The 18,977-nt window shown below is 37.4% G+C and overlaps 1 protein-coding gene across 2 annotated transcripts in view; it reads left to right on the forward strand.

Moving 5' to 3' along the window:
• The first annotated feature begins 13,299 nt into the window (after positions 1–13,299).
• kiaa1522 (KIAA1522 ortholog) overlaps positions 13,300–18,977 on the forward strand; it is a 40,248-nt gene continuing 34,570 nt past the window's right edge. For both annotated transcript variants that reach the window (XR_008357831.1, XM_053492758.1), the window contains exons 1-2: positions 13,300–13,498; positions 14,409–14,689. Coding sequence is in view for 1 of the 2 variants with exons in the window: in XM_053492758.1 (XP_053348733.1) it covers positions 14,440–14,689 (250 nt within the window). In the remaining variant the exon portion in view is untranslated. The remainder of the gene's footprint in view (positions 13,499–14,408; positions 14,690–18,977) is intronic.

Raw genomic sequence — 18,977 nt, forward strand, 5'->3', positions numbered from 1 at the left:
ACTATCTTAGCAAGGTGTTGGACAACCACAAGCCACCAGAACATCTTTAGTACTGTTTAAAATTAATTCTGAATTGAAGAACTGAACTGAAGTAATGGATGCCATTCTTCCAAAATATATTGTATTCTCTTAACAGTTTTTTTTTTCAGGATGGTAGAAAATCTCCCATAAGTGCTTAACAGGGTTGTTATCTAGTGTCACATAAAGGCCATAACGTATGATCCCATTTTTCCTATCGTATTTATACTTTTAAAAAACTTTTTTTTCTTGATTTGCCAGCTAAATAAATAAAAAAACATAGGCATAGTTTTTTTTAAATTAATTTTTCACCCATCTGTATGTTCACTTGACTGTCCAAAACTTTACAGTGATAATGTATTGCAAAAAAAAAATCTCAATAAATGTAGAAAAAAAATAGTGTTTAAAAAGTGATTATAATGTATGATTTCTGCATGTATACTCTGTGTTGCAAAGAGAGCTGTGAAACAGGTGGGCATGATTAAAAGAGCACTGACTAGGGGCTTTCCAGCCAAGTAAATTCCCAATAGTAGGTTCCCAGTGGTGTGTTTCTGCAGTATGTCCACGAGAAGGCGCTGCTCCTGTTTACCATAATTTCTCTAAATGTCTCAATAATAATAATAATAATAATAATATATTTTTTATTGGAATTCCTTTATGTTATATCTTTAATTGCATTTTATCGTTTTACTAAAATATCGTGGCTATGGGTTTGAGTCAAACTAAATAAAAATCAACATCAACAAAAAACAAAACAAAAAAAAAAACACCATCACCACCAGAACCAACAATAATAAAAATAATAATAATGTGGGTATGAGAAAATGGTAAAGAACACTAGGGGCTTTATAGCAAAGTAAATTCCCAGGGTTCCCAGAGGTGCGTTTCTGCATTATAACCACAAGGAGGAGCTGGTCAGTTGTTGTTTATCAGAATTTTTATTTAAGTCTCAAGCATTTCATTTGTTTTATTGCTATTATTATATATTTCACTGGGGTTTATTATTTTAGTACTATAGTGTGCCTATGAGTTTGGGTCAAACAAAATATGAATAAATTATGAGATAAATTATCATTATCATCATCATCATCATCATCATCATCATCAATACAGTAATAATAATGATAATAATAACATGGGCAGGCAGGCATGAGTAAATGGAAAAATGCACTGGCTTCTAGGGGCTTTCCAGAAAAGTTCATTCCCAGTGGTGGGTTCCCATTGGTGTGTTTTTCTATTATGACCACTAGGTCATAATGGTCAGCTGTTGTTTACCAGAAATGTCTCCAGCATTTAATTTTAATAGTATTATTACATGTTTCACTTGTATTATTATTATTATTAATAATAATAATAATAATAATAATAATAATAAAGTTTATTATTTAACAAATATAGCGTGGATATGGGTTTGGGTCAAAGAATAATAATAATTATTTATAAGATAAATCATCATCATCGATAACAACCATAATGGAAAAACTAATAATAATAACTGCTAATTATAATTCATACATTTTTTCTTACACTTTTTAAACTCATTCCATACTTGTTTAATTCAGTAAAGCTGCACTAATGACCCTAAAAAGCACTATATAAATAAAATTAATGTTAATAATAACAATAAATATATACTTTTAATTAATTTATTTTTATTTTATTTTAGCTATAATAACAATAAATATATATTTTTAATTCATTTATTTTTTATTTTATTTTAGCTATCAGTCATTTTCATTCTGTAAAAACATTTATAATAGAGGATAAGTACAAAGATATCTTATATTTAAGCATATTCATAGTTTTGTAAAATGAAACCCCAGTGTGTCATCTTTGATTCATTTCTTTTCACATTTTTAATCCCTCATCCTTCAATTCCACAAATTGTGTTTCTATACTTTGACCACAGAGAGGCAGTGCTTTATTTCTCTTTTCATTACACACTCCAGCCCTGAGTACACTGTAAAGGCTACATAGCATTCAAAATAAGATCATCCCAGTCCCTCAATCTCTGCCCCCACAACCTCTCAACCATGCAGATTGAGCCATAAGGACCCGCGAATTCCTTAGGAATGTACATTTGTTTCAGAAGAGTCCTCTTTTACACAGCAGATCTCTGGGTGGTCTCTCTGGTCTCTCTCATTCCACCTGAATATGTTCACAAGTGTGAGTGCAGAAGCGGGGAAACTTTTTCCCTTCTCCAATCAGTGTTAGCCTGTAATCTCTCTCTCTCTCTCTGTCTCTCTCCCCTACAAAACACAGGTTGAAAAAACCTCTCTGGAATGCAGCAGTACTGTAACTGTATAATAAACCTGTGTTGAGTGATGGTTTGGATTTGGATTTGTTCTGCTATTTGGTTAATTTTGTTACAGAATTGCAATGTTGTCTTCTCGGAACGTTTGCTTGTTGTATCATTCTACACTTCAGACATTATCCTTATCAGTAAGTCTGGAGAAAACTGTTCCCTTAGCAATTTCTGTTATATATCTTCAATTGACATAACTATTAATCCTTATGAGTTTGGTTGTGTGTGCAGTTTTTTTTTCTTATACTGTGACTTCAACCAACATTTTATTGATACCAAGTTGCATACTGCAATTACCACAAACACAACTGCAGGATGATGTATCCATTGGAACAAAACTGTGGGAGGTGGAGTTGTAGTGTTTTGGAAAATCACAAAGCAAGTTCCAAAACAATTTAAAAATAAACTGCTCAGCCAAAAAAAAAAAAAAAAGGTTGTAGACTCTATTTTGTTGGACTGAATTTTGCTCTGATTACATCATTAGCATTATTAGCATCAAGCTCATGCAAAGTCACATAACATTCAGTTCAGTCCAGTGTCAATTTTTCTCCGAGATCTTGTATTGATGATGGGGAGTCGAACCGCTGAGTAAAGCCTTTTTCAGCACGCCCCGAGGATTCTCAATAGGGTTATGCTCTGGATTATGTGGTGGCCAATCCATGTGTGAAAGTGATGTTTCATGCTCCCTGAACCACTCTTTCAAAATTTGAGCCCAGTGAAGCCTGGCATTGTCATCTTGGAACATGTCCATGTCATCAAAAACATTTAGGTTTGACAGACACCTTTATACAGATCTGAGCAGTTGAGGGTTAAGTGCCTTACTCTAGGGCCTAACAGTGACAACTTGGTGTTCATAGGATTTGATCCTGGGACCTCCTAAAACAGAGTCCAATGCCTTAACCACTGAGCTACCTCTGTACCTTAGGACAGAAAAAATCCATTGATAAAAAAACCTGGTCATTCAGGTCATCAGCATCCCACAAATTCTGAGAAGATAATTTTGCTGTCCAACAGGCGCAACCCCAGATCGAATGAAACTGAACTGAATTGAACTGAACACTGCCTTCACAGGCTTGAACAGTGGGTGATGCGTGCATCACTTCATCCGCCCCAGTTTTTACTCTGGAAGAAAATAAATCTGGACTCATCAGACCACATGACTTTTTTCCAATGCTCCACAGTTCAATCTTTATGATTCCTAACAAATGTAAGCCTTTATGTTCTGATTATCTCATCACTGATAACCGTTTTTCGTAAAGCCTACACAGCTGTGCTGTCATAATACCTCGAGTTCCCTTCACATCGTGCATGTAAAAACCTTTAGTATTAAACACAGCCGTTATACTATTGTTGTTGTTATTATTTCATGTATTTCAAGTATTTCTGTTATCACTCATCATGCTCATTCAGGATGTTTATCTGACCACATCACTTCCTCGAAGATTATGGTTCACCATCCTTCCAGGTGGTAATAATGTGTTTCACAGTTTACCCAATTTAAGGAGTTTCAGCAATCTCCTTAGTTGTGTGTTTTGTTTTGTTTTTTGCTTGATGCAGGCCAATAATTTGACCCTTATGAAACAGAAAAAACATCTTTGCCTCATGTCTTCTCACATGGTTGTTTAAGAAATGAAAAGCTACTTGTTGCATCAGTAAGAGTTAAATAACTTCTTGCTAGCTGAACCATGTTAATCACTGCAGTAATTATCCAATGGAAGCCTCTTACCTATTTTTTTAATTAAATCCAGGTGGTGACATTTCTTTTGGCCAGGCAGTGTATTTTGTAATTTGATTTGGTGGGAATCCATTAAATATTCTCTTTCAGTTTGCAATACTTTTTGCTTTATTAAAAAAAAAACAATGTACTTGTTACTTAAAAATCATTAAAAATATATACTGTACATCCCAATTTGCTGTAAAACTGTTAAATTGTAAAAGTATACATCTTTAACCGAAGAAAATTTCAAGAATTAGGTGCACAAGTTTTAATTTATGTTGGGGTTTCTAAAAAAATCAATCCTACCTCATATTTAGTTGTATGTCCATCATTAAGTTTCACCTTTAGCAGATGCATTTGGTAGCCATTAGCAAACTTGTGGCAGAATTTGGGTTGGATATTTGTCCACCCTTTTCATAAACATATTTTTGCTTTCCTTGATTGTAATGAGAGTCATATCTATGATGGCTTTATGTAAACCTCTTACCACAATTGTATATCTAAGTACATCTCTTAATGAAGTGTTTATTCAAACCTAACCTATTGTTACACTGCTGCTGCTCTGCACATCTTACTGCTTGCACTGAGGGGCATGAAAAAAATATTTAAAAATTTCCAACTCCATTATCTGTGTGCATTACATGTGTGCAAAATAGAGACCAGAGATGTTTAGTATGAATCGCTTGGCCTGAGTGTATGAGAAATTGTAAAGATAACATTCACATTTTTACCTGGCCTTCCCTTCTTACTGTAAAGAAGCATGTCTTTGCACTTTAAATAAACAGATCACCAACATTACACAACCCAGACAACGAACAGTATGAGTGATAATACACTGCTGTTCCACTGAAGTTACCACTTTTATAGGTCATTTACATTTGGGCATTTGGCAGACACTCTTATCCGGAGCGACTTACATTTCTATCTCATTTACACATCTGAGCAGTTGCGGGTTAAGGGCCTTGCTCAAGGGCCCAACAGTGGCAACTTGGTGGTTGTTGGGTTTGAACCTGGGATCTCCCAAACCATAGTCCAATGCCTTATCCACTGAGCTACCCCTGGAGCCACATAAAGCTGTGACCGCTTGAGAATCTGGCCTCGAGGATTCGTATAGCTGATCCATTTTTGGGTCAAACTAAAATGCATGATAGATAGATGGATGCATAGATGGATGGATAGGTAAATTTCTTGACCTCAAATTTCCCAAAATTCTAGAAAACACTGCTAGTACATTTGTACACCAGGATAAATTTTGGTCTTGAAAAATTCTTCTGCCAAATGAAATAAAGTACATAAATTTCTTCTTACATATGTTCTTCTGCCAAATGAAATCTACTGATACATCCATCCATCCATCCATTAATTTTCCAACTGCTTAGGGAGGGACTCAGGGCACTGGGCAGGGGACACCAATCTATCATAGGGCACTCACGCAAACTTTCACACTCTGAGAAATTTGGAAACACCAATCAACCTACACTGTACGCCCTTGGACTGTGGGATGAAATACCTGGAGCAAACCCACCAAACACTAGGAGAACATGCAAACTCAAACGCAAAGGAGGTGAGATCGACCAAAAGACCTGGAAGTGCAAGCCACAATGCCACCATCAATAGATTTAACAGATAAGGATTTATAAGCTATTTCTATATGTACTGATACAGTAAAGGGAACAGTCTTTTTTTGTAGGGTAAGAAATACATCATATAAGTTGTGCCATGCCATTTGTTCTCCTACTGCCTAACAAAAAAGTCTATTAAGGGGCACATAATTACCTCTACCATAGAAAGCTGTAACTCACAGATGTGATGGGATGGCCCCTGCCTGACCCTGTGGAAGACAGCGATGTATGACTGAAAAGCAAAAATATTCCAGGTTTTTCACAATGTGACATAAAAATTGACTGGCTAGTCTGCCATTCATTAGCACTGTCATGGGGAAAATGTAAAAATGCTTCAAATACACATCCCCACCATTTACTGTGATACCATACGGAGTGAAACATCATAAGTCACTGGAGAACAGAACTATTTATTGCTACCTAACTGTACTAGTTCAAATTCAACCACCATGGACCTACAAATCAACACAAGTATGAGCTTTGATATATCAAACAACAGGGACAAGCTTAAGATCATAACAACAAAAATAAATAAATAAATGTTTGCTGCAAAAATTCCACTATAAATTGATATATTGTGACATTACAGATAAAGTAAAGACCAGGCCGGTGTTCTGGTGAGCAGTAAACTTTAGTGATCTACTTTAGTGATCAACTTTAGACCAGCAGCATTCCTTAGCAGGGATCCGGAAACAAAGGGCTATAAAAAAGACAAAAACAATGTCTAATTGAGCATTCATTTCCAAAATAACCACATCACCTAATGGAGCTGTAAAGAAATCTGAATTCTGGTAGGCTACTCAGTTTGAGATAAGTACTGCACATACAGCACAAATAAAACATACTGTATATATGACTAGAATAAGTAAATGTGTGTTTAGGCTCTCTCTAGGTGCGGGCAATCATTAAACCATCTCTAAAAGGGAGCAGAGCAAACATGCCTCTAACTTAAAACAAAACGCCCACTTGTTGAGCTCCACAGTTTCAGGGATGTGGAAGAAACACTGATACAAACATTTTTTTCCGGTCTTTTGTGCGGTGCAAATGGAGCAAGATGGAGGAATTCCAGGACATTCAGCCTCTCAGTGTGCCCTGAGGATGAAGAGGCCTAAGAGAGAGAGAGAGTGAGAGAGAAGGTCATCACCATGCCTGGACCTGTGCCTATTACTCTAAACATGGAGAACAGAAGAAAGGAATAATGAAGCAGACTGCATGTCTGATCTCTCAAAGGTCTGCTCACTCAGCAGAAAAAGAAAAAGAAAGGAATGAAAGAAAAGACAAACGTGTACATGAGTGCTTGAATCTATGTGGGTGAGGGAGAGAGAAATTATGATTTATTTACTTGTTCTCTGCTTTCCTACTACTGTTTTCTACTATGAAAGACTGCATTTTCAAATATGTTTTATGTATAATCTTCTACCTATATAATCTGTGTAATATATATATTACACAGATTATATGACACAGATTATATAGGTGTGTGTGTGTGTGTGTGTGTGTGTGTGTGTGTGTGTGTTGGGGGGTTGAGGCGTGTGTGGGAGAAATGAGTCGACCTCACCAGTTTCAGTGAATCAGTCCAGGAGCACGATGATAGAAAATGGTTGTCCTGCTAATCTGTCCTGATGGTTAATGATCCTAATTTCGGAAATTCGAATATGAGTTCACAGTCCAAAAAATTTGATAAAATAGCCTCTGGGATTGTGAGACTCCTCAAAAATTTAGTTTGCAGTCTAAGTATAGTCAACATCAGTGCATGTGTGTGTGAAAGTCATCCTGCACAATAACCCCCTCCTCTTCCTCTCCTGTCAGGGTTGATTCTTTTAAAAGGTAGAGTACAGGTTAATTGGTTTTATTTTTGCTTTATAATTTCCATTAATAAAATGTTTATATCACTACTTTTGGGTTGTGGAACAAATCATTGAAACAAAATGGCATCTGGGATACCCCCTCATGATTTAAGAGCGCAGAGACAACATTTCACTGTGAGATTCATTTCCTTAGGCACGGTTACGGTTTATGGCCATAAAGTATGATGAGAAGTGATAGCTTATGAACAAACCCAACTTACAAACATGTGCCAATGTCTTTTGTCACACTGACTTATGAAGGTCAGTGCTCCCTGTGTGCGTGCAGTCATGTGCTGCCATCTGTTTGAGTGTTACATAACTAGTTTTGAAACTTTTTGATACCACCTTGTATAATTAATAACAGAATGCTCACGTTTTATTGGGTGTGAGAGTATGTGTTCTTGTGATCTAAAATGGGTTGGGAACCCATCCAGGGTGCACACTGCCTTGTGAGTAAGTTAAAATTAGATTCTAATGGTACTAATGATTTGGAAATGCAAAAGCTTACAAATAATATGGACTGAAAACTAATAGATTTCTTCTTACATTTACTCTTACCCTGGAAATGTGCATATCAGAGCAAAAGTAACTAGCTGATAAAGTTATTTAGTGGTCTAAAGTCAGCTAATTAGTGTATTGATGTTGCAGTGAGACAACAAATTAGACAGCTGTTTAAATGGGGTGTAAGAGACACAAATTTACATTTACTCATACACTCTTATCCAGAGCGACTTACATTTTTATCTCATTATACATTTGAGCAGTTGAGGGTTAAAGCCCTTGCTCAAGGGCCCAACAGTGGCAACTTGGTGGTTGTGGGGTTTGAACCTGGGACCTTCCAAACTGTAGTCCAATGCTTTAACCACTGAGATACCCCTGGCCCTGAAACCCCTAGTTCACAAATGTGAACTCATGTCTGTCTTGTTTACCAAGGCTAATCAGCTTTCCTAGCTATTCTTTTATCTAATAGAGTGTGTGTCTGTGTGTTGTGTAACTGTGGTACAATTCTATCTGAGTGTGTGGTTGTGTTATCAGCAGAGCAACCATTGATGCAGAAGGAAATCCAGTATGCAGAGGACAAAGAGAGGAGCAGTGGGATAATGAGGAGTGGGAAAAGGGTGGCTTAGTCCTGCTGGCACATGGGATTTCCTGCTTGTTGCCTCAGCTCTCATCACTGACTCTCTTGGTTGTGTGGAGTTGTAGTTATATATATATATATATATATATAAACCAAATATTTTGTGTCTCTAGAGTTCACACAGAATGGCGCAAAAGCAACAAATAAGTAAAAATCATTTATGACATCAACAAGTATAATTCACTTCAAGTTTAGACCTCCTGTCAGCAGCAATCTTCCAACAAACTGTAAAGTCACTGTAAGGACGACAAATACTAAAGTGGATAGGGCAGTGGTAGTGTAGACAGTTGAGATTTTGGGTTCCTGTTGGGGGTTCAAATCCTGACATTGATGAAAGCCCTTAACCTCATCTGCTCATACCTGTATGTATACCCAGCCAGTGAGATTCAGTGTTGGTCCCAAGCCCAGAAAAGTTGGGTGGTTTGTGACAGGCTTGTGTAATAGATGGCCTTATATATTATACATTTGGTTAATGGAGTGCTGATCAGAAGGTCCTAGGTTCAAACCCCACTACCACCAAGTTGCTACTGTTGGTCCTTCGGCAAACCAGTGGCAACACTTTGAGCAAGGCCCTTAACCCTCAAATGTACAATAAGATATAACACAATGTAAGCAACTCTCCCGATGTCTCCAGGCTTTGGACCAGCACTGAATCTTAGTGGCTAGGTTTTACCAGGGGTAATTTAACCATACATTTAACCAGGTGTGGTTAAGGACCTTGCTCAATTGCCCAACAATGGTGACCCAGCAGTGGCAGTGTCTAAATTCTCATTCCTCCAATCAGGAACACAGAACCTTAACCGCAAAAAAAATGCTGAAAAAAAATGTCACCTAGTCTCCTATTCGATATTCAACTGTCCAGTTTAGCATAGTTGCCTGACAGTTCCATGTTGTGACATGAGCTCAAGTGGCCTTTTCTCCCCTTGCCTTTGTTGGTTTTCTATGGTTTATCCCAAAAAACAAGTAGGTTTGTTCCCACCTGATTGTTTCTCAGTGCTACTTTAATATGCTCTGGATTCACCACACCTCTGACTAGAAGTGTTTTCCTAATTTTAATATTATCAGTATTCCTTTATTGAATATGTCATTTTAAAGATGCAACTTTATATGTGGTCTCTATACTTTGGTCCTCCATATGAGAAGGGTGTGCTCTGAGGAGACCCAAGAAGTTGTTTAGCTGGTGAGTATGTTGGAAGCATGTGCCTGTTGGTTAAAGGTTGTGATGCAGAGTGTGTATTTTTCTGGTTGATTGTTACGGTTTGTTTTGTTCCATTGCACTTAAGGAAAATTTATATTTAAATAGTTTCGCCAGATCAAAGACTGCACAAAGAGTTCAGAATATGCTGGTGGTTATTGTTCATGCACAGCTGCACAGAAATGAACTCTGCTGTTACTACCCCATAGTTTTAACAGGAAAAAAGAACTTTTTGCATGGAATAGTAGATGACTGTTTTCTCCTTAGTTGCTATAGCAGCATTTAAACATTTCAATCTGTTTGGAGTGACTAAACTTTGAAAGTTTGACTCACTCCAGCCCCACCCTATACTCCAAATGCTTATGTACTGGGGTTCTCGTTTTCCTGTTGCCTCTCTTTTTTCTGCGCATATTCTTGCTGTCAGTTTCAACAATAAAAATGTCCACACCCGAGCAACACATCAAGCAAAATTCCTTTAAATGTCTTTTTGGACGCTAGCCGGATAAAAAGATATTTTTTAGACAGTGATCCCCAGAAAGCACTGATTTACTCAATCCGGTCTGTTTCAGTCCAGTACAGGCAGAGGCCAATAGCAGAAGAGCTCCATCTGTGCTTGAAAAAGTCAAACAAGCACCATGAAAAAAAAAAGCTCTTTCAATGTTTAGAGTGTATACTGGATCTTCTTAGATACATATCCCAGTCCACATATCTCCCTTATCTGTGTTTAAATTTAAGCCCAGGCAAATTTCCACTTACTCATACACGAACCAACATCTCCAACATGGTTATGTTTAGAGAAGAAATATCACTCCAGCAACCAAAATTAAGGGAATATAGTCATTCAGCTGTAATGTCTAAAATTATCACTGTTATCAGTGCTAAAGAAATGTACGAAGGATAATTAAATCACAGTATATTGCATATTTTATATTTAAGTGCTTAGAATGAGGGCAAATATTTCAATCTAATGCATCTGAGGAATCAACAAAAAAGAAGCATTTTTTAGATTTTTTTATTTTTTATTTTTGAAACTGATGGTTTAATTAGTAGAAATGTTAATGTGTTTTTTTACCTTTGATGTAACCCTTTAATTATATGTTGCAATTTTTGGCTCTATTTTCTAAAACAATAGATCTTGTGATACTTGTATAATTTTAACCAGAATAATTTGTTTTTGGTAAAAGTTACATAACAGAATGGAAGGACTCTTTAAAAGACTTATTTACAACATCAGCCTGGACAGAGTTTGCCAAACAGTCTCTTGGTAACAGAAAGTTTTCACCTTCATTGTATTTACAGTTTATTATACTCTTCATTTTAAAGACATCTAAAGGTTTTTTCGTAACTCTCACACTAATGAACTAATGAGCTCCCCAATAGAAGAATCAGCTTAAACTTGTTTATGAAACACAACATAGGAAAATGTACAGTGCAACAGAAAAGTAGAATGAAAGATGTCAGACTTGAATATTTGCACAGAATGCAATCTTTTACGGCAATACAATGGCTTAGTGTAGCTACCGCCCTGCTTGGTGAGTTGCCACCAGGGTTTATCCCACCTTGAGCTCTAAGGATGGGCTCCAGGCCCCTGTATACAGGATAATGCACTATAGACGGTGAGTGAACTGTCTTTTAAGATACCTTCACCAGACCACTTTTTATAGCAAGCAATAAAATATCCCATAATCCTGTGTGTCAACTTGGGTGAAGCAACCAAACATGGTAACAACAGAGAGGGAGCAGTTTGTGAACATATACTGTAACTAAGGTGTTTGTGACATGTTTCATTTCTGATGAGAAATAATAGGTGTAGGCACAGGTTTTAAAATGTAAACAAAAACAATTTATGTGTCCTATCTGAAGCCACATCCCCAACCAACTCACTTAGGGTAAGAAAAACTTAGAGAAAACCCAAATGGAATTAGAAAAAACATGCACGGGGACTTGCACAATATCAAGTTTGAGCTCAGGAATATGGGCTCAAATTTATAATCCTCAAAATTCTTAATATCTTGAGAAAATACTGTCCTGAAGCTTTTTTTACCGTCAAAAACGCACCACTGCAACTAAGTAAATTGGTTGACTGAGTATAACAGTTAGTCCCAAGATTTCAATCTGTCACAGACTAAAAAGATTGGTGGTGGTGGTGGTGGTGGTGGTGCGGGTAGTGGGGGAGGGGGGGGTGATTTAGTGTAATCACCTGACATGACATAAACCGTAACTAATTGGCTGAAACATTATAAGATAAGATAAGATAAGATAAGATAAATCTTTATTACTCAAGGGAAATTGCTGATAATTTTTTTTTTTACTTCTTCTTACAATTGTGTATATTTCCCTATAACTGTTGCTGGTGCTATGATGCTTGATTCCACAATGTGTAAATTGTAAATATTTCAGTGTGGATTATCTTTAAAGGCCCAGCGAGCACATTTATACCACTTATTTCTGCACCCCAGTAACACATAGCAGTATTTATTTATTATTTATTTATTTTATTTTATTTTATTTTATTTTTTTAACAGATACCAAAACTGGTTTACAATCTTCTCTCCTATTTACCATACTTTTATTAACCCCGCATCATTTACAGTATATCATGAGCAGGTACACAATGACAGATCCAACATAGTGCTCAAGGTTCTCTCAGTAAGTACTGTAGTAGCAAGCTCAGCTATACACCGGTTCAACCTTATTGAAACCAGATGAGCCCTGCTCCATTTCCCCATCACTGTCTCCCATGTGGCATGCCATCATTCGCCCTGCTTTATTCTTAAATTCTACTATATAGCTTCACTCCAGTGTGAAAATAGCTGACTCATGCAACGTCGCATAGAAATAAGGTCATATTTTCATAATCGAAAATGAAAAACATTTCCAAATCAAACACATAAAGTGATTTATTTGCTTTTATAGGAGCTAATAAGTATAATTAAGTGTGTGTTTATTTGGGAAGGAGTCACTTTTTGATATTGACCGCTCCTTGACCGCTCCTGTTAGAGTACAAGTTTGTTAGGTCACGGCTTGTCTCATGAAACGAGAGGTGCCAGCTTATATTTCACCTGTTGAAATCTGTCATTCACAGAAAATACGGGTATAGGTATGTTTCCTACTCAATACAGGTTGCATAAAACTCCTGTTTTTTCCACCATTGTTTCATCTGGATGTCTGTTCCTGAAGCTGAAATGCTACATAAAGTTAATTATAAACATATGCTAACCAGACGTCACATGATGGCACCTGAGAAACCTGAGAAAGCCCTGTGAGGGAAGAGTAAAAAAAAAAAAAAACAAGACACAAGACTGCCAGAAAACAAGGGGGGAACAACAGAAAAGCTCTGTCTGAGAGCGACAAGCAAGGCGGAGAGGGGTGTGTGTGGGTATGAGGGAGAGAGAGAAAGGAGGGAGACTGTAAGAGAGAGGCAGTCTGTCATTGTGAAACTGCACTGGCTGGAATACACGTGTGAGTTTGCAGTTCCTCTTTGCGGAGTTGAATAGATGCCAGTGCAGTTCTGGAGCTGGAGCAGACAGTAGGGGGGAGGACTAACCAGCATGGAGCTTCAGTCACCCCGAAAGGGCTGAATAAACAGCAACGAGACAGAGAGAACAAGGCAGACAAGAAAAAGAAGGGAAGATTCCCTCGGAAGTGTTGTTCGTGTATGTATGAATCTAATATGTGTGTATGCATGTGGGTATGTATGTTTGTCCAGCATGTAAGTGTGAAGTATGGTACATCAGACAACATCCTTAGTGTAAATCATTTTGATTGTATTTAAGCTTGCGAACATGTTGCAGATGATTGTTTTGTACCAGGGGTGTGTTCAGGAGTGTGTTTCTCATTTGAACGGCTCTCCTTTTCTGCTTGTCTGATGTACACAGGGGCTGTCTAAAAGCTGCTCCGAAGTATTTTACATTGGGTTTTTTTTTCAGGATGGAGCTTGTGGCAAAGCTAAGAGTTTTCTACTAAATACATTAAAAAGAAATGAAGTTTGCTCCTTCAGTTCTTCCTTTTGTTTTCCTTTATGCTTTTTTTTCGGTTTTCATGACATGCATGAGATTAGGAGGTTCAATAAGAAGGCATTTTGTGCTATGCATGACAATATTGCTGAGGCTGAATTTTGCACTTACCGGAAACGCTGGTTAAACCAGGACTTCTAATCACCTGTAGTGAGCTGCCTGGGAGCCATGGACAAAAAGCTATTCCTTCTGTCTCTCTCAGATGTTCTTCCATCTGTGGAGAAATTCCGAGAAGACAGAGCACTAGCCACAAGTCTGCTACAAGTCAGGATCGACTGCATTCCTGAATTTTTGGTCCCTTATCACTCCTTTGCAATGTTAGTCTACACTGCTCTGTTAATCTGTTATCTATATACTGTAGATGTAGAAAAAGGACTTCTCAGGCATTTAGCCTAGATAGCAGGTGTAGCATGCACATGTGAAGCAAAGTTAGAGTTGTCTTTTAAACAGACTGTCCAAAAGCACTGACTATTCCTTTATGGATTATTACAGATGATTAAAAAACGATACCATTTTCTCTTATTTTTCACCAATGCAACTGGTATAACAGGTGACAGGATTGGAGTAATTGACAGTTAAGGATGTCCAGGAGAAACTCCACTGGGGACCTGGTGCCCAAGGACATCACGGAGACGCTGGCCCTGCAAAATAAAATAAGCAAAAGTAGAAAGAAGCGTGGCTCGTCTCTGAGTCGGACATTCAGCTGGTTTAAAGGCAGTAAACCAAAGAGGATTGTCAGTAATGGTCAAAGTCGGTCTGGGAGGTTGGGAAGTTGGACTGGAGAGCGTCCTTTTATCAGGCAGGATGCTGAAAATCACGATGTTTCCAAAGGTAAGTCACATTTTTAGATATTTTTTCAATGTTTAAACTTCATAGTTATTTCATTTGTCCACCTCTCATCTGCCTTCTCAGGACCTTGTTCGGTATTGCAATAGAGTACCTGAGTCAAATTTGGTGAAATTTTGCAAAAACAGGCTGTTAATCCAATTTAAAGATATGTGATTTGCTTGCTCTTTTGATTCAGTCTTGTTTCAGAGTGTTGCAATGTCACTTTAAGGAGCTTTGTCGATTCGAAGGGTGCAAAGGCCGTATTTCAGCTAGTGGTGACACAGTTCTGTATTTCGGACCTCTGAGTGCCTCTTTAAAAGTCATTCCTAAAAACCTGCTTGGTGAGCTTGGTGGACTAACTAGAACAGTAGAAAAATTTTCAAGAAGATGTCTCAAAATAGTTTTTGCCCTGCTAGGTGAAGCATACAGTATAGATATAATACTGTATAATAATAATATAGTAAATATTATATAAATAATATAATAAAAAAAAATGTGCTATTCAAGTAGAACAAAGCATTGTTCATGGAAAGGACAATACTGGCCTTAAGATTTACTCGGATGTGCTTAATGAGTGTACGATCATATTGGAGTCATTAGATTTTTGACTTTAGCTAATTATTATTATTATTATACTGTATATTCAGGTTAAAATCTTTAGATTCCAGTAGAGAGCAGGCAGGCAGTGTGTGTGTGCCAAAATGTCATCAGGGCCATGTGAGAGAGAAGGGGGATTAATAACAAAATGCGGTATTGATCCAAAGAGATGAGAGAGTGAATTCCTTATTAAATGATTTTTTTAAACGAAAGCGTACCCTCTTTTTCTCTTTCTGTCTCTTTCTTCTTTTACTTTCTGCTATCTCAAACTGCACAACTCCTGAACTGCAGAATTACAGGGAGGTAGAATTACACACACATACATTTAGCTGATTCAGCTATTCATTACTGCTTATTATGCTATATTGTTTATCCCGCGGCACATTACCATGTTGTTTGAACTCTGGTGTGAGGTCTCATATGGTTTGAGTTGCTAATACACTTGATAAGCTTAACCTGGTAATGATATTGTTAAATAAAAGTTATAGCAGTGAGTGGAAAAACATTATTTACAGATTGATGTATGTTTTCTGTGGTTGGTGGCAACCAGTAGACATTTGGTAACAACCAGTAACACACTAACATTAATGAATTATTACCTCGAAATAGGAAGTTTGTCCTGGATTAGATGTGTAAAGAATTATTGTAGAAATTCCATATTCCCATTTTGCGACCGTGGTAGGATATCCGGTCAACATTCATAAGCTCATTCACACACTACAATGCAAATTAGCCTAATCTGCATGTCTTTGGACTGTGAGTGGAAACCCGAGTACCTGGAGAAAACACACCAAGCATGGAGAGAACATAAAACTCTGAGGCAGGAACCAAACCCAAACGCTGGCAATGCAATGGGACAGTGCTAACCACTAAGACACCACTGTAGATATTGCCCAGTAAAATTAGTCCATATAGGGCTATAGAAGATATAGACATGGACATAGACATACAGTTGCACAGTACTCTTAAGTGTTAATACTATATATAAAAAATTTCCCTTAAAAAACAGTAGGACATTTATTTTTCCTCACAGTGTAAGTAGACATGCTTTGCTGGGCGCCTCTCTATCGTAAGATCTCATAGTGCCATCCAAATTCAGGCAAATGTAAGCACATCTATGGTCTTTGGGCTCAATAGTGCAGGACTAAACCATGGCATCAGCCTTGCTTCATTGTGTTGGTCTTTATCCACCCCTTCCCTTGCCTCAAGGGGCTTTATCCAGGCCAGGTTGAGATCACTGAATGTGTGGGATTCCCTAAGTCTCTGTCCAGGTTGGGACACTTTACACACACACACACACACACACACACACACACACACACACACACACACACACAACCTTACCAATAGAGCCTTATAATGTCTATATTGATTGTTCTAAGAACTATAGATCAACATATGGGATGTAATGATGAAGGCTTTTTTCTCTTTCTTTTCCATCTCAATAAAATGGCATTTGTTACAAGCAAATGTAATATCTGCCAGTTATCGGCAATGGGTGTGTCACTATAGGGAGGAGATCTGTGCTCAATTGGAGATGGAGGAGGGGTGAAACATGACCACTTGATAATTACACTGGAAAAACACACAGATGAATGTTTAATGATGTCCAGTGACAGTGATATAGATGTGCACAATACATCACTGAAAACAAATATGTAACCTCATGCAGGAGATAAAAGACCTCGGTGGCATGTTTTTTTTTTTTGCTCGAAGAACTGGGAGAGCTCCACGAAGAACTTAATGCGTTACCAATGGACACAGTGTTAAAAATCATTGGAAATTTAGTAGCTAGAGAGTTAATGTTTATTTTTTATGCAATTAAGTCTGATCGTTTTTAAGCATGGGTTTTTATTGTATGTGTATCATAATGTGTTATTTTTTTATTACTAAAAACAGGCCAGGATCAGGGGTAGCTTAGTGGTTAAGTTCTTGGACTACGGTTCGGAAAGGTCCCAGGTTTAAACCCTACAACCACCAAGTTGCCACTGTTGGGCCCTTGTGCAAGGCCCTTAACCTTTAACTGCGCAGATGTATAGTGAGATAGAAATGTAAGTCGCTCTGAAAAAGGGCGTCTGCCAAATGTAAAAATGGCATGTCCTAGGAATTTTGGTCAGTATCACTTATATTAAAACGTAAATGTTTGTTTAGCAATGTGTAGTCTGGTATAAAAATATCATTAATAGAAAAAGGATAAAACTTTTTACCTTTAGTGTGTTTTAGGCAGAATTTTGACATTCACCTCTAAAATATTTAATGCTGATGTTTTTTTCTATTTACCGTTGCCTGAGAATAATATGCTAGAGAGCTGATATGATTTAGAGCTTTACATTTAATAGTTTCTGAAGATCACCTTAAATTTACTGTCCATAAGTGAAGACACCAGGTGTCAAAGGAATATGGTTTTGAGCTAGTAATGTAAGACTCACCACTTCTAATTATTAAATAGTACCTTACTTTCTATTGCTCAGTACTGTACCTTCTAAACACATTTTCAGCAACTGAAGCAAAACTAATGCAAAAGGAATATATTCAAAGAAAGAGGGAATGTGAGTCAGCACAGCTGTGATGCAGCCGTAGACATGAGGGTGCAGTTCCACAAACAACATTTATTTCCAACAGATGAGGATTTATTTACTTATTTATTTAACTAGCCATTTTGCTATGCCAACACATATCCTTCAACGACTGGTAGATCTAAGGGCGACGGTTATCGACTAATTAACAGGAGTAAAAGTAGTTTTAAATCTCATGTAAAGTTGCTCTTTATATTTCCAATTATTCTACTTTAGAATATTGGCTAACTTCGCAAGGTTTTGAGGTTGAATACCAAATGGTATAAGATGGAAAGCTAGTGAGCTATTTACAGTACTGTAGGGTGTAAGTCCTTGTTCCACACACCAAGTAGTCCCCCCGATCATGGGTTAGAAAGAGATTTGAGATTCAGCCTTTTGTTAGAAGCTCACATTACGTAACTGTGAAGAAAACAACATAGACAGTTCAAGGGCGATTTGTAACAACTTATAAGCAGTTATCAAGGAGACAAAGTGTTGTTTAAGATGATATTTTGAATGAAGGTTTTGACAGTCAGCTGCTCTCTCCTCTTTCCAGTACTGCGGACCATACTGACCTACTTTTATCCATACTGGTGACCAGCATCAAAAGATAAACTTTCTAGTGCTGTTATGCTCTTTTTCATCACTTGTGTTTTTTTTTTGTCCAATTAGATTACTTGGTTAGAATAAACTGTAGTGTAAAGAGAAAGTAAGTGTAAGAAGCACATTGTTCGCTTTCTTTTTGTTTTCTTTTTGGCTTAGAGATTGACAGTAACACTGTAGAAGTTGGAGTGACAGAGATGCATGTTTGCTGTGTCATCTTTGAATCTCCAGCTCATCTTGGTCTCTCTCTCTTTCTCTCTCTCTCTCTTTTTCTCTTTTTCCATGGAGGATTAGTTACGTAACTGTCAGTGATAAATACACCTGGTGACACATTTACTCTTACTATTTGCTTCCTCTGACCTCTCTCACTTTGCTTCTTTCCTCCACCTGCTCGGCAAATCAACTCCAGTGTTGTCTGGAAGCTGTTTGACTCACTCCACAATTAGTTAGGAAGCATTAATTCTTCTTTTTACTATAAACCTTTAGTGGAAACTCAGAGTCAGGGCTCTTGCATGCCTCTTTTAATGTCAACAGTG

This window comes from Clarias gariepinus, chromosome 3, assembly GCF_024256425.1.
Source record: "Clarias gariepinus isolate MV-2021 ecotype Netherlands chromosome 3, CGAR_prim_01v2, whole genome shotgun sequence".
Lineage (NCBI taxonomy): Eukaryota > Metazoa > Chordata > Actinopteri > Siluriformes > Clariidae > Clarias > Clarias gariepinus.